The 13,861-nt window shown below is 45.4% G+C and overlaps 1 protein-coding gene across 1 annotated transcript; it reads left to right on the forward strand.

Moving 5' to 3' along the window:
* Positions 1-286: 286 nt before the first annotated feature.
* LOC308146632 (chloride anion exchanger-like) lies at positions 287-12,941 on the forward strand (the record flags this gene model as incomplete). The annotated part of the gene is made up of 19 exons (XM_080518535.1): positions 287-414; positions 493-632; positions 7,122-7,232; positions 7,426-7,586; positions 7,671-7,835; positions 7,980-8,132; positions 9,065-9,147; positions 9,241-9,388; positions 9,600-9,713; positions 9,828-9,905; positions 9,980-10,075; positions 10,155-10,261; positions 10,528-10,597; positions 10,686-10,778; positions 10,866-10,961; positions 11,044-11,238; positions 11,395-11,449; positions 11,901-12,031; positions 12,843-12,941. 19 exons carry the CDS (start codon positions 287-289, stop codon positions 12,939-12,941), a joined length of 2,223 nt encoding a protein of 740 aa, XP_080374661.1.
* Positions 12,942-13,861: the final 920 nt, after the last annotated feature.

Consider the following 13,861-nt stretch of genomic DNA (forward strand, 5'->3'; position numbering starts at 1 on the left):
TGATAATCGAGCCACATTATAACATCTTGTTGAAGACGAGATGTTATTTTGATACAAGCAAGGTGGGAAAATGACTGAAGATGGGACGCGTCAAAAAAAAAAAAAAAAAGATCGTAAATCCATTTGTGTTAATGATTGAACAGAGCAATGACAAAACCGGCACGGAGATCAGATCGATGTCAGATCTCCGCTTCTAATCCAGAGTGCAAAGGTTCCTGGTAGGATCCGTCTCCTGAGACGTTCCCTCTGCGCGGCAGCGAGACTCTCCCACACCGGAGACGCCGGGATGGCGACTCAGAGGAACCCTTACGCGGTGAATCGGCCCGTGTACTCGGAGGACAGCTTCACCAAGGAGCACGAGACCATCTCCAGGGAACGCAAAACCCTCGTGGGCCACGTCAAGGAGTACTTCAGGTGAGGAAGCGTGCCGCCGAGCGATCTTTCAGTGAAGTCAATCTGGGGGAGAGAAAAACTTGTTCGTGTTCCGAACAGTTGCGATTCGAAGCGAGCCAAGAGCGCCGCGCTGACCCTCCTGCCCGTCGTCGGCTGGATGAGGAGCTACAGAATCAGAGAGTGGCTGCTGGGGGACCTGGTGTCGGGGGTCAGCACCGGGCTGGTGGCCATCATGCAGGGTGAGCGGCGCCCTCACCCTTCACGGCAGCTCCGGGGAGAACACGTTCCTTCACAGGGAACACATTCCTTCACAGGGAACACGTTCCTTCACACAGCTTTGAGGAGAACACGTTCCTTCACACAGTTTTGAGGGAACACGTTCCTTCACACAGCTTTGAGGGGAATACGTTCCTTCACACAGCTTTGAGGGAACACGTTCCTTCACACAGCTTTGAGGGGAACACGTTCCTTCACACAGCTTTGAGGGGAACACGTTCCATCACACAGCTTTGAGGGGAACACGTTCCTTCACACAGCTTTGAGGGAACACGTTCCTTCACACAGCTTTGAGGGGAACACGTTCCTTCACACAGCTTTGAGGGGAACACGTTCCTTCACACAGCTTTGAGGGGAACACGTTCCTTCACACAGCTTTGAGGGGAACACGTTCCTTCACACAGCTTTGAGGGAACACGTTCCTTCACACAGCTTTGAGGGAACACGTTCCTTCACACAGCTTTGAGGGGAACACGTTCCTTCACACAGCTTTGAGGGGAACACGTTCCATCACACAGCTTTGAGGGGAACACGTTCCTTCACACAGCTTTGAGGGGAACACGTTCCATCACACAGCTTTGAGGGGAACACGTTCCTTCACACAGCTTTAAGGGAACACGTTCCTTCACACAGCTTTGAGGGAACACGTGCCTTCACACAGCTTTGAGGGGAACACGTTCCATCACACAGCTTTGAGGGGAACACGTTCCTTCACACAGCTTTGAGGGGAACACGTTCCTTCACACAGCTTTGAGGGGAACACGTTCCTTCACACAGCTTTGAGGGAACACGTTCCTTCACACAGCTTTGAGGGGAACACGTTCCATCACACAGCTTTGAGGGGAACACGTTCCTTCACACAGCTTTGAGGGAACACGTTCCTTCACACAGCTTTGAGGGGAACACGTTCCTTCACACAGCTTTGAGGGAACACGTTCCATCACACAGATTTGAGGGAACACGTTCCTTCACAGGGAACACGTTCCTTCACACAGCTTTGAGGGAACACGTTCCTTCACAGGGAACACGTTCCTTCACACAGCTTTGAGGGAACACGTTCCTTCACACAGCTTTGAGGGGAACACGTTCCTTCACACAGCTTTGAGGGGAACACGTTCCTTCACACAGCTTTGAGGGAACACGTTCCTTCACACAGCTTTGAGGGAACACGTTCCTTCACACAGCTTTGAGGGAACACGTTCCTTCACACAGCTTTGAGGGAACATGTTCCATCACACAGCTTTGAGGGGAACACGTTCCTTCACACAGCTTTGAGGGGAACACGTTCCTTCACACAGCTTTGAGGGGAACACGTTCCTTCACACAGCTTTGAGGGGAACACGTTCCTTCACACAGCTTTGAGGGGACACGTTCCTTCACACAGCTTTGAGGGGAACACGTTCCTTCACACAGCTTTGAGGGAACACGTTCCTTCACAGGGAACACGTTCCTTCACACAGCTTTGAGGGAACACGTTCCTTCACAGGGAACACGTTCCATCACACAGCTTTGAGGAGAACACGTTCCTTCACACAGCTTTGAGGGGAACACGTTCCTTCACACAGCTTTGAGGGGAACACGTTCCATCATACAGCTTTGAGGAGAACATGTTCCATCACACAGCTTTGAGGGAACACGTTCCTTCACACAGCTTTGAGGGAACACGTTCCTTCACACAGCTTTGAGGGAACACGTTCCTTCACACAGCTTTGAGGGAACACGTTCCTTCACACAGCTTTGAGGGAACATGTTCCATCACACAGCTTTGAGGGGAACACGTTCCTTCACACAGCTTTGAGGGGAACACGTTCCTTCACACAGCTTTGAGGGGAACACGTTCCTTCACACAGCTTTGAGGGGAACACGTTCCTTCACACAGCTTTGAGGGGACACGTTCCTTCACACAGCTTTGAGGGGAACACGTTCCTTCACACAGCTTTGAGGGAACACGTTCCTTCACAGGGAACACGTTCCTTCACACAGCTTTGAGGGAACACGTTCCTTCACAGGGAACACGTTCCATCACACAGCTTTGAGGAGAACACGTTCCTTCACACAGCTTTGAGGGGAACACGTTCCTTCACACAGCTTTGAGGGAACACGTTCCATCATACAGCTTTGAGGAGAACATGTTCCATCACACAGCTTTGAGGGAACACGTTCCATCACACAGCTTTGAGGGAACACGTTCCTTCACACAGCTTTGAGGGGAACACGTTCCTTCACACAGCTTTGAGGGAACACGTTCCTTCACACAGCTTTGAGGGAACATGTTCCTTCACACAGCTTTGAGGGGAACACGTTCCTTCACACAGCTTTGAGGGGAACACGTTCCTTCACACAGCTTTGAGGGGAACACGTTCCTTCACACAGCTTTGAGGGGAACACGTTCCTTCACACAGCTTTGAGGGGAACACGTTCCTTCACACAGCTTTGAGGGGAACACGTTCCATCACACAGCTTTGAGGGGAACACGTTCCATCACACAGCTTTGAGGGGAACACGTTCCTTCACACAGCTTTGAGGGAACACGTTCCTTCACACAGCTTTGAGGGGAACACGTTCCTTCACACAGCTTTGAGGGAACACGTTCCATCACACAGATTTGAGGGAACACGTTCCTTCACAGGGAACACGTTCCTTCACACAGCTTTGAGGGAACACGTTCCTTCACAGGGAACACGTTCCTTCACACAGCTTTGAGGGGAACACGTTCCTTCACACAGCTTTGAGGGGAACACGTTCCTTCACACAGCTTTGAGGGGAACACGTTCCTTCACACAGCTTTGAGGGAACACGTTCCATCACACAGATTTGAGGGAACACGTTCCTTCACAGGGAACACGTTCCTTCACACAGCTTTGAGGGAACACGTTCCTTCACACAGCTTTGAGGGGAACACGTTCCTTCACACGGCTTTGAGGGGAACACGTTCCTTCACACAGCTTTGAGGGAACACGTTCCTTCACACAGCTTTGAGGGGAACACGTTCCTTCACACAGCTTTGAGGGAACACGTTCCTTCACACAGCTTTGAGGGAACACGGCGGCTGGTGATGCTCACCCCTCTCCGGCTGCACTTTTATACTCCGACAGAGTGGCTCTGCAAGCTTTCAGAGCGATATTCCTGAATAAATAGATTTTAGTTTTCTTTTTAGATATTGATTTGCATCCAGTGCTCATTTAAGGAGAAAGCTTCATCCCTTGGTTAAATAGGGTTTGAAAAAAAAAGTTAAATACCGAAAACAGACCAAATGAAGGAAGTGGCTGAAAGAGTTAAAACCACTATGAAAAAAAAGAAAAAAATCCCATAGTATCCCATTGTATTATAATAATAACAAGAAGAAGAATAATAAAATGGGTAACTAATGGGTAAATCTACCAAAATTTAAGATAATAAAATGATAAAACTGCTAAAAATGGTTCCAAAAGCTAAACCAGCTAAAAATGAATTTAAAAAAAATATCCGCCGTTCTAAATTTAAGCTATGTAGTAATATTGTGAATGCAATCAAATACAGTTTTAGCATATTCAGCAAAACTACAGTATATATATCATTTTATGAGCTGTGCTCCTTGTTTTTATACTTAAACGTCAACATTCAAAGCTCTGAACTCAATTACATTGTTGTAAAGTGGCAAAAACACCTTACTTCACAATATGCTGTTGAAAAACTGCACCAGAAATGTTCATTTGATTTTACAGTCTCGTGTGGAGATGTGCAATATCTTGTGTCTCTTATCGTTAAACTTTTAGTTTTATCACAAAGAAATGTAGTTCAAGATAAGATAACAGGCCGCACACAAGGAAACGAAATCACACAACCACATAAAGATACACAGGAAGCACCAGATGCAAATTAGGACTGTTGAATGTTCATGTAGGTGTGGGTCAGTACAGGGCGAGTTTCAAGGCTTTGACTTATTTTCAGATTTCCCTCGGGAACAGAGTCTGTGGAGGAACGACTGATGTGTATCTTATGAGAACTACTGCACACGCCAAAAGCGTTTTAGTCGTACATGGATCCCAAACACTGCTCACAGAGTTTCCTTTCCTTCAAATCTCTCAAGGTCTGTTGGAAGGTGTCAAGATCATCACTTAGCGTGAGACGCAAACAGGTGTGGCAACGACCTGCAGATCCTCCGTGTGGGGAAACCAGACGCACTCATTTCCCTTTATGGACGTCTTTGTTTCACCGGCTGTGTCCGTAAATATGATCATAATGCACTTTTCCACATTTAATGGTGGACTGAAGTATATAAATATAGTATGCTATGATTAAATATAGCATGCAACCATTAAACATAGCATGCTATAATTCAATATAGCAAGTTATCAGTAAATATAGCATGCTATCATTAAATATAGCATGCAACCATTAAATATAGCATGCTACCATTAAATATAGCATGCAACCATTAAATATAGCATGCTACCATTAAATATAGCATGCAACCATTAAATATAGCATGCAACCATTCAATATAGCATGCTGCCATTAAATATAGCATGCTATCATTAAATATAGCATGCAACCATTAAATATAGCATGCTACCATTAAATATTGCATGGTACCAATAAATATAGCATGCTATCATTAAATATAGCATGCAACCATTAAATATAGCATGCTATCATTAAATATAGCATGCAACCATTAAATATAGCATGCTATCATTAAATATAGCATGCAACCATTAAATATAACATGCTATCATTAAATATAGCATGCAACGATTAAATATAACATGCTATCAGTAAATATAGCATGCAACGATTAAATATAGCATGCTATCATTAAATATAGCATGCAACCATTAAATATAACATGCTATCATTAAATATAGCATGCAACCATTAAATATAGCATGCAACCATTAAATATAGCATGCTATCAGTAAATATAACATGCTATCATTAAATATAGCATGCAACCATTAAATATAGCATGCTATCAGTAAATATAACATGCTATCATTAAATATAGCATGCAACCATTAAATATAGCATGCTATCAGTAAATATAACATGCTATCATTAAATATAGCATGCAACCATTAAATATAGCATGCTATCATGGGGGGACAGACTTCAATAAAATGACCTTGTTCCTTTACAGTATGACATGATGATGTGTTTTGACATTATCTTTGTGGGGTCCTGAAAAGTCCTCAGTCCCTCCACACTCATTGCTTTTTAGCATAAATATTGTACATCTAATGTTGCATAAGTCCCTCCAGAGTTTACGTCGCACCAGTCAAATAAATGCACGATGACGAGGAAAAAAAATCATATGTAAGTCGCATATTTGTCAATTTATTTCCCAAAGTCCTCGACCAAGAACAGACTTTTAATCCGGAAAGGCAAGTTATTCAGTCTCGTGGTTTTCAGTGTGAAAATGACCATCGGTGGCAGGTTGGGGTCGTCTCCTCTCCAGCTGCAGTGTGAAGTGTGATTCTCCCGACCCGCTCTCACTGGATTCACATTCTTCTGGGAGGTTAACCAGCTGATGGATGCACGCCTCACCTAGTTGCACCTCTGGATGGATGGATGAATAAATGGATGGATGGAGGGATCCATACTGCAGCATCGTGCTAATAGTGGTTAGCATGTTGACGACCGTATTTTACTTTATTAAAAAGAAAAAAGAAAAGAAGAGAAAAATGGATCTACTGCCAGCCTTTGGTTTGTTCTCTTCTTTAAGGTCATCTAGTACTCATTGGAATGTATTTTGGAATATTAAGGTACATTTCAGGGTATAATTCAAACCTCATACACAAAGACTACAACTAGAACCTGCAGAAATATACAGTGTGATTTTCTTCTTGCGAAGAATCGTAGATATAATTAAAACATTCCACAACACACAGCAAATTCAATACAGTCAAATGAAAATGACAAAATGGGCCGTCGTGGAACATCATATAGGTGTAACAGTTACAGCAGGCTGTAAACTCTATTATCCACTCATTCATTCATTCATCCCTCTTGTTTGGGGTCGCTGGGAGCCGCAGCAGCTCTGAGCAAAGGCAGGACGTCCTGGATGCTTTGAACACAGAGACAATCACAGCAACTTACCAGACTGTCGCTACACCATTTAACAATATAATCTCATTTTAAAGGAAGAGGTCTGGCATTTGATAGTTTGGGATTAGAAAGGTGCTTCATGTTCTTTGAAATCTGTAGATTCTTTGTTCTTGCGAGCACTTATGAGGTCCAACAACCAACCAGAATTACAAGAAGATTCTGTTCATGCTGCATTTTTTTTTTTTGTAAAAAAAAGGACACGGCAAGAGCAGAAAGAAATATGGAGGGAAATGGTGAAGTAACTCACGGCTTATGAGTGAAGGACTAATCTTCTTGATTCCTACTATATTGTTTCCTATTGAAACAGTCAGCTCTGCCTTGACTTGAACCTTGAGAGTGTTTTCTCTTGCTGTGGACTCACTCAGGACTGGCCTTCTCTCTGCTGGCTGAGCTGCCGCCCATTTACGGCCTCTACACTGCCTTCTTCCCCATGCTGACGTACTTCTTCTTCGGTACTTCAAGGCACCTGTCTGTAGGTATGTCAACTCAACTGTTTCCACTGTCCCCACACAAAGACTGTGCAAGAGACGGTTCTCTGTCATAAATGTCCCACCCAAAGGTGTTTTTAGTTGAAGGTTCTGTGTTTTATCATCTTGAGTCGAAGCGATAAGATGAGATAAGATGTGACGTTGTTTGGGCGTGCCCCTCCACGCCGGCCTTCCACCGCAGGCTCCTTCCCAGTCCTGAGCCTCATGATCGGAGCTGTGGTACTCCGTCTGGTCCCGGAAGATGGACCGTCGGCCGACTTCGTGGCTTTCCAGGGTCTGAACAAGACGGAGCAGAAAGTCCTGGTGGCTTCCTCCGTCACGTTCCTCATGGGGATTTACCAGGTAGCTCAGACTCTCTGCTTGTCCCTCCGTCCAGACAAAGTTCCCAGGAGAGTTGTAACGCCAGGCTTTATGTGTCGCATGCAGCTCGCCATGGGCGTTCTGCAGGTGGGCTTCGTCGTGGTGTACCTGTCAGACACGCTGGTGTCGGGCTTCACCACGGCCGCTGCCGTCCACATCCTGGTGTCCCAGCTGAAGTTCGTGCTGGGGCTGGACGTTGGCGGCCTGAGTGGTATACTTTCTCTCATTTATGTAAGTCCAGCATGTGTCCGAGGCGATTTCTAAAGCTGTACGGGTGTTTGAAAGTCATACGACGAGACCTCTGCCGATGTTTACATCATTGAGACAACAGGCGGGGGAAGGACCAAGCTCACCTGATTGCTTGCTCTTCAACAGACGTTGGAGAAAATCTTCAGTATCATTTCACAAACCAACATCTGTGACCTGGTAATGTCCATCGTCATCATGGTGGTGGTCTTCATCGTGAAGGAGCTGAATGACCGCTACAGAGCCAAGCTGCCCGTCCCCATCCCCATAGAGGCCATCATGGTGAGGAAAGCCTTTATGGATATACTGAATATCAGATCTAATGTAAATATTCTACTCAAACATGAAAGTCAAGTCGTCCTGCTGCCTCAGCCCTGAATGGAGCGGCCGGGACTGTGCAAAGTTGCAGGTTCCGTCTTTCCCCTGCCCATGTGTGGAAGTGTTCTTGAGCAAGCAAAACACTAAATGTACAATATACAACCCTGAGTGTGACTTCCTGTCACACTGCAAAGTGCTTTGGGGCTGCCGAAGCTGTGAAAGCATAGTATGTAAGCCCAATCCATTTATACATATCAATCCCTGATTTGATGACTTTATCTCACAAAGATGACGGCGAGACTGAACAGCAGCTTTACGTCCTGCTGGGACAAACAGTGCGACCCGAAGGTCCACGGGTTGACACTTGTGGTCAGGCAGAAGGCAAGACAGAATACTTGTGTGTGAATGAAGGGGGCGGGGTCAAGAGAGGGCCAGGCGCAGAGAGAGTGAGTGGTTGGTGGTGGTCAATATATCGAAGATTGTTTTGTAAACGTCGAGGGGAAATATCTGTTTTCTGTAAAGACCCGGGGACGTGTGAAGGTGGCCTCAGTGGATCCTGCTACCTTCTGTTTCACTCCTCGTGTTTTCCTGGACTGTGGTTGCTGAGGAACGGATTCATGATAGATCCTTGCTGACATTTCAAAATATATTTGCAGTTTCTTAGTTTCAGTGTTCGACCTTGATCCGCAGGTTCATAGAGTCTATTAGCAAAACAGAGTGAACCAAAGTTTAGGAATACATTTCTCATGAGCCGTTTGGCATTTTTCTTAATGCTGAAATTTGGCTGAAATCCAATGTTTTAATGTGTTTTTACAGATTTAATTTTTTAAAGATTTCTATGAATGTGTTAGTGTGGGATAAGCTCTATTTGAATTGACGTCTTTTCTTGGCCACAGACCATCATAGCGTGTGGAGTGTCCTACGCCTTCGACTTCCGGAACAGATACCAAGTAACAGTTGTTGGCAAAATGATTAGCGGGTACGTTTGACACCATCTCCATCAACTGTCTTGAGTTTGGTCACACGTTTTTTCAGACGCTCCATAGGTTCCGTTGAAACATTCATCTTCCAGGTTTGCGCCTCCAACGGCGCCGAGCGTCGAAGTCTTCCAGGAAAGTGCTGTGGAGTCTTTCCCCATCGCCATCGTCGGCTTTGCTGTTGCCTTCTCTGTGGCAAAAGTCTATTCTATCAAGCATGACTACAGCATTGACGGGAACCAGGTGACTGGCCTAAGATAGGCACTGCTTTATTTGTCTGGCTCACAGGATGGAGGAGGAACGTTCATCGGTCACTGATTTGATATGAGAACAAAAGAGCGACATTCCTCATGAAGTGACTCAGATGGATGTGGATTGCTGCACCGAGAAAAGCAGATGAAAACAAAACAAAACAAAGAATCCCTGTCATAATCTTGGCCTTACTTCATTCCAGGAGCTCATCGCTTTTGGGATCAGCAACATATTTGGCGCGAGCTTCAGCTCGTTCGCGGCCAGCACGGCGCTCTCCAGGACGGCGGTGCAGGAAAGCTCGGGGGGGAAAACACAGGTCACACAGCTCCTCCACAACTCCCACGGCACCTAACCAAATGAATGACCAACTTTTGTGTTGGATTCGTTTGCAGATATAAGTCATGTTGTAGAATCCTTTTGCTACCTGCAGATTGCAGGCCTGGTCTCCGCCATGATGGCCATGATCGTCACAGTCGCACTCGGCTTCTTGTTGGAACCGCTTCCAACGGTGAGACTCGTCGCTTCACCGTGTCACACGTTTGGTCCGACGCTGCATGACTCGTATGTTGATTTTGTGTGCAGTCGGTTTTGGGCGCTTTGGTGATCGTCAACCTGAAGGGCATGCTCATGCAGTTCCGGGAAATCCCATACTTGTGGCGACGGGACAAACTTGAATGTGTAAGTTGTCATTAGCTGTTTTCACCAGGCTGAATTTCCTGTTTGGTCTCGGCGGCTGACCTCCGGTGTCTCCCTGTAGGCGGTGTGGGTCGGAACGTGCCTGGCAGCCATTCTGCTCGGACTGGATCTGGGTCTGGCGGTGGGACTGGGGGTGGAGCTTCTCACTGTCATCCTCAGGACTCAGTTGTAATTATACATTTTCTGTGGTTTGACATCAGCTTCTGGAAAAGTTTGGTTTGGACGATCGTCTGGTTCTATTCCGAACCGTTTTCTTGAGGGACTCAGATTTGTCCCCACATAAACCCAGTACCACTGCAAAAGAGTTGAAGGAACCTTTTTTATTTCAGGTGTCAAGTGATCAGAATGTCACGATTGTCGCTGTTGCGGTTGTACTTGAACTGGCTTTTACAGACAAACGTATGCAGTATTTTGACTCTGTTCGTGTTCGTCAGCCCCCGTTGTTCTGTCTTGGCGAACGTCCCTGGGACCGACCTCTACAGAGATCGCAAAGATTACCGTCGTGTGAGTTAAATAAAGCGCAAGTTCAGTGACAGAAAGCAACAATCAGTGCGGTTTAATGATTTCGTTCCACGACAATGCCTTTCCCCAGATGTCTGAACCAAAGGGAGTCAAAATCTTCCGGATGCCTTCGCCTATCTATTTTGCCAACATTGAGTTCTTCAGGGACAAGCTAGTGGAAGCCGTATGTTACTGCAGTCAGTCCACCTGCCTCATTTTCCATCCAGGATAAATAATCTGGGATAAACGTGACGCCGACACTTTGTTCCAGGTTGGCTTTAAGCCGCTGAGGGTTCTGAGGAAGAGGAACAAGGCCCTTCGGAAAGTCCAGAATCCCCGGCAGCAGCTGGATCCTGAAGCTGCGACGGTGAGGAGTCATATGACGTAGAGAGCATGAACGTTGTGTTTGTGGAGTTTAACCGTTTTTTGTTGTTTTTTTTGACCTACAGAATAGTTTGGGGAATCAAATGTCAACATCTCGCGACCCTGACACCAACGTGGAGAATTTGGACCGGCCGAAGGACGTCAAGGAGCGCCAGTGTCCCGATGGCGGCAGCGTTCCCAACGTGGACATCCACACCCTGATCCTCGACTTCTCCGCAGTCTCCTTCCTGGACATCTCTGCCCTGAAGGGACTCAAGATGGTAACAAAGTGTTCGCGTCGTTTACCACGGTCTCTCCGGCGGCACATTTCCTCCGTGCAAAGCAGCAAACGTCTTCTTCCCCCCAGCGGTGACGCGACTCACGCCTTCCCTCCTCCTCCTCCTCCTCCTCCTCCTCCTCCTCCTCCTCCTCCTCAGGTGCTCAAAGAGTTCATCCAGATCAACGTGGACGTTTACATCGTTTCTTGTGATGGTGAGTTTCCTGAGCAAACATTATCTGGAGCTCAATCACGACTGCAGAGGTTGTAAACTGGTCACTTACTGACTGTGGAGCTCAGATCCACAGACACTCAACTCGACTCTTGTGTGAAATATGAGGCAGCTGGTTTTCCGGCTGACTTCTCCTACAAGTCCTTTTTTTTAAACATCGTATTGCATCTTTTTTTTTCAATGATACTTCCTGTCCTTAGTGGTCATGTTGTGTCGTCTTGTGATCCCGTTGCCTCTGTTCTTCATGATTCTAAAATATTCACAAAAGATTATGGTTCTTCTGTAATCATGTCGTCAATTTAAGCGTTTCTGGGTTTGGATCTCCTGGTGAACGTTCTGTGGCCCTTTTGTCTGTTTGGCACCTGTCGCTTTTTTTTTTTTTTTACAGATTTGCAGTAACTTTATGTGATTTTTGCACTTTTTTTTGCTGACAGTCTACATCCTGGAGAAACTACACAGCTGCATGTTCTTTGACGACGAGATTCAAACCTCCATCTTTTTCCCAACGCTGCACGACGCCGTGCTGCACGCGCTGGAGAAGGACGGCGAGAGGAACGACCAGGTGGTAAGAAAAGCTTGATGGATTCCATATTCTGCATGAGGACGCAACAGAGCGAGTACAGCCTGTTGGGAACGCTCCGCTATTTGTGTTTCCTTTACAAATGAACTGCACATACTCCGGCATCGGCATTGTTCACAATTTCAAAACGCTTGAGCTAAATTTTTCTGCCTGAATTTGAACAGCGAAATCGGATATGAAAGCTTCAGCAGCGGAGTTACTGCCGCCTGAATAACTCAGTCAAAAAGGGAATAAAACATTAAACTTGATTGCACAAGCTGCTTGCATAAGAACAGTATTGAATGTGATCATGGGAGAGCCTCGCACTTATAATCTGGATTCCACAGTTTACAGGTTTGATTGAAGAACAGAAAATCTGAACCCGGAAGTTTCCGTCTGTTAAACGATTCCATGAATTCTGTGCGGCATGTTTGAAAACTTTGCACAGACTAAATAGCAGATTATCTACGGACCGGACGTTGTACTGTTACAATGGATTTCACTTACTTTACTGTTCCACCACTGCTATGCGCTTTACATTGGCAATCACAATCTCTCTCTCTCTCTCTCTCTCTCTCTCTCTCTCTATCTCACACACACACACACACACACACACACACACACACACACCCACACACACACACACACACACACACACACACACACACGTAGGGATCTCACAAGACCACAGAGAGTTGGTTCTAAGGAAAGACAATCTTCACGTCATGACGTGAATTGAGACTGAGCGTCTCACAGCAGGGGGTCCTTTTGCCAATGCAGACCCATGCTTGCATCCTCTCCCGCTTTCTGCTCATAGGAGACTGACTCCGCCCCCATGCTGTCAGCCAGTCACCGATTGGGCGAGGCCCCAGAGTTTGACACCTTTGAATTCCCCCTCCTTCGTCCAAAACCTTGAGAAGAGATTCCCTCCTGCACTCCTCTTCCAGTCTTCTGGCCCTGTGAACACCGGGGAGGAGCTGCACCCCAGCTAGCATACAGCTAGCACCAGAGGCCTGCAAACAAAAGTCTCCACTCCTCCGCTGACCGACCGCGAGGCTCAGACCTTCCCTGGTCCAGAGACCAGCACCCAGAGTCTGATCAAGCAGGAGAACCATCACAGACCTGAGGACCAGCTCCTCAGTCTGGACAGAAGGAACAACCAGGAGCTGCTAAGAAGACTCTTGAATCATCAACTTCATCTTCTTCTCCTCGGCCTGCAGAACCAGTCAAGGAAGTGGGCATTAGTTCAACCTGATGCTATGATAGAACTGTTTAACTTTATGAACATGTGTTGGTTCTGTTACAGTGATTGAGTTCTATAGATAATGATATTAGATTCTATTACAGTGATTGAGTTCTATAGATAATGATGTTAGATTATATTACAGTGATTGGGTTCTATAGATAATGATATTAGATTATATTACAGTGATTGGGTTCTATAGATAATGATATTAGATTATATTACAGTGATTGAGTTCTATAGATAATGATATTAGATTATATTACAGTGATTGAGTTTTATAGATAATGATATTAGATTATATTACAGTGATTGAGTTTTATAGATAATGATATTAGATTATATTACAGTGATTGAGTTTTATAGATAATGATATTAGATTATATTACAGTGATTGAGTTCTATAGATAATGATATTAGATTATATTACAGTGATTGAGTTCTATAGATAATGATATTAGATTATATTACAGTGATTGAGTTCTATAGATAATGATATTAGATTATATTACAGTGATTGAGTTCTATAGATAATGATATTAGATTCTGTTACAGTGATTGAGTTCTATAGATAATGATATTAGATTCTGTTA

Source organism: Blennius ocellaris (genome assembly GCF_963422515.1).
Source record: "Blennius ocellaris genome assembly, chromosome: 22".
Lineage (NCBI taxonomy): Eukaryota > Metazoa > Chordata > Actinopteri > Blenniiformes > Blenniidae > Blennius > Blennius ocellaris.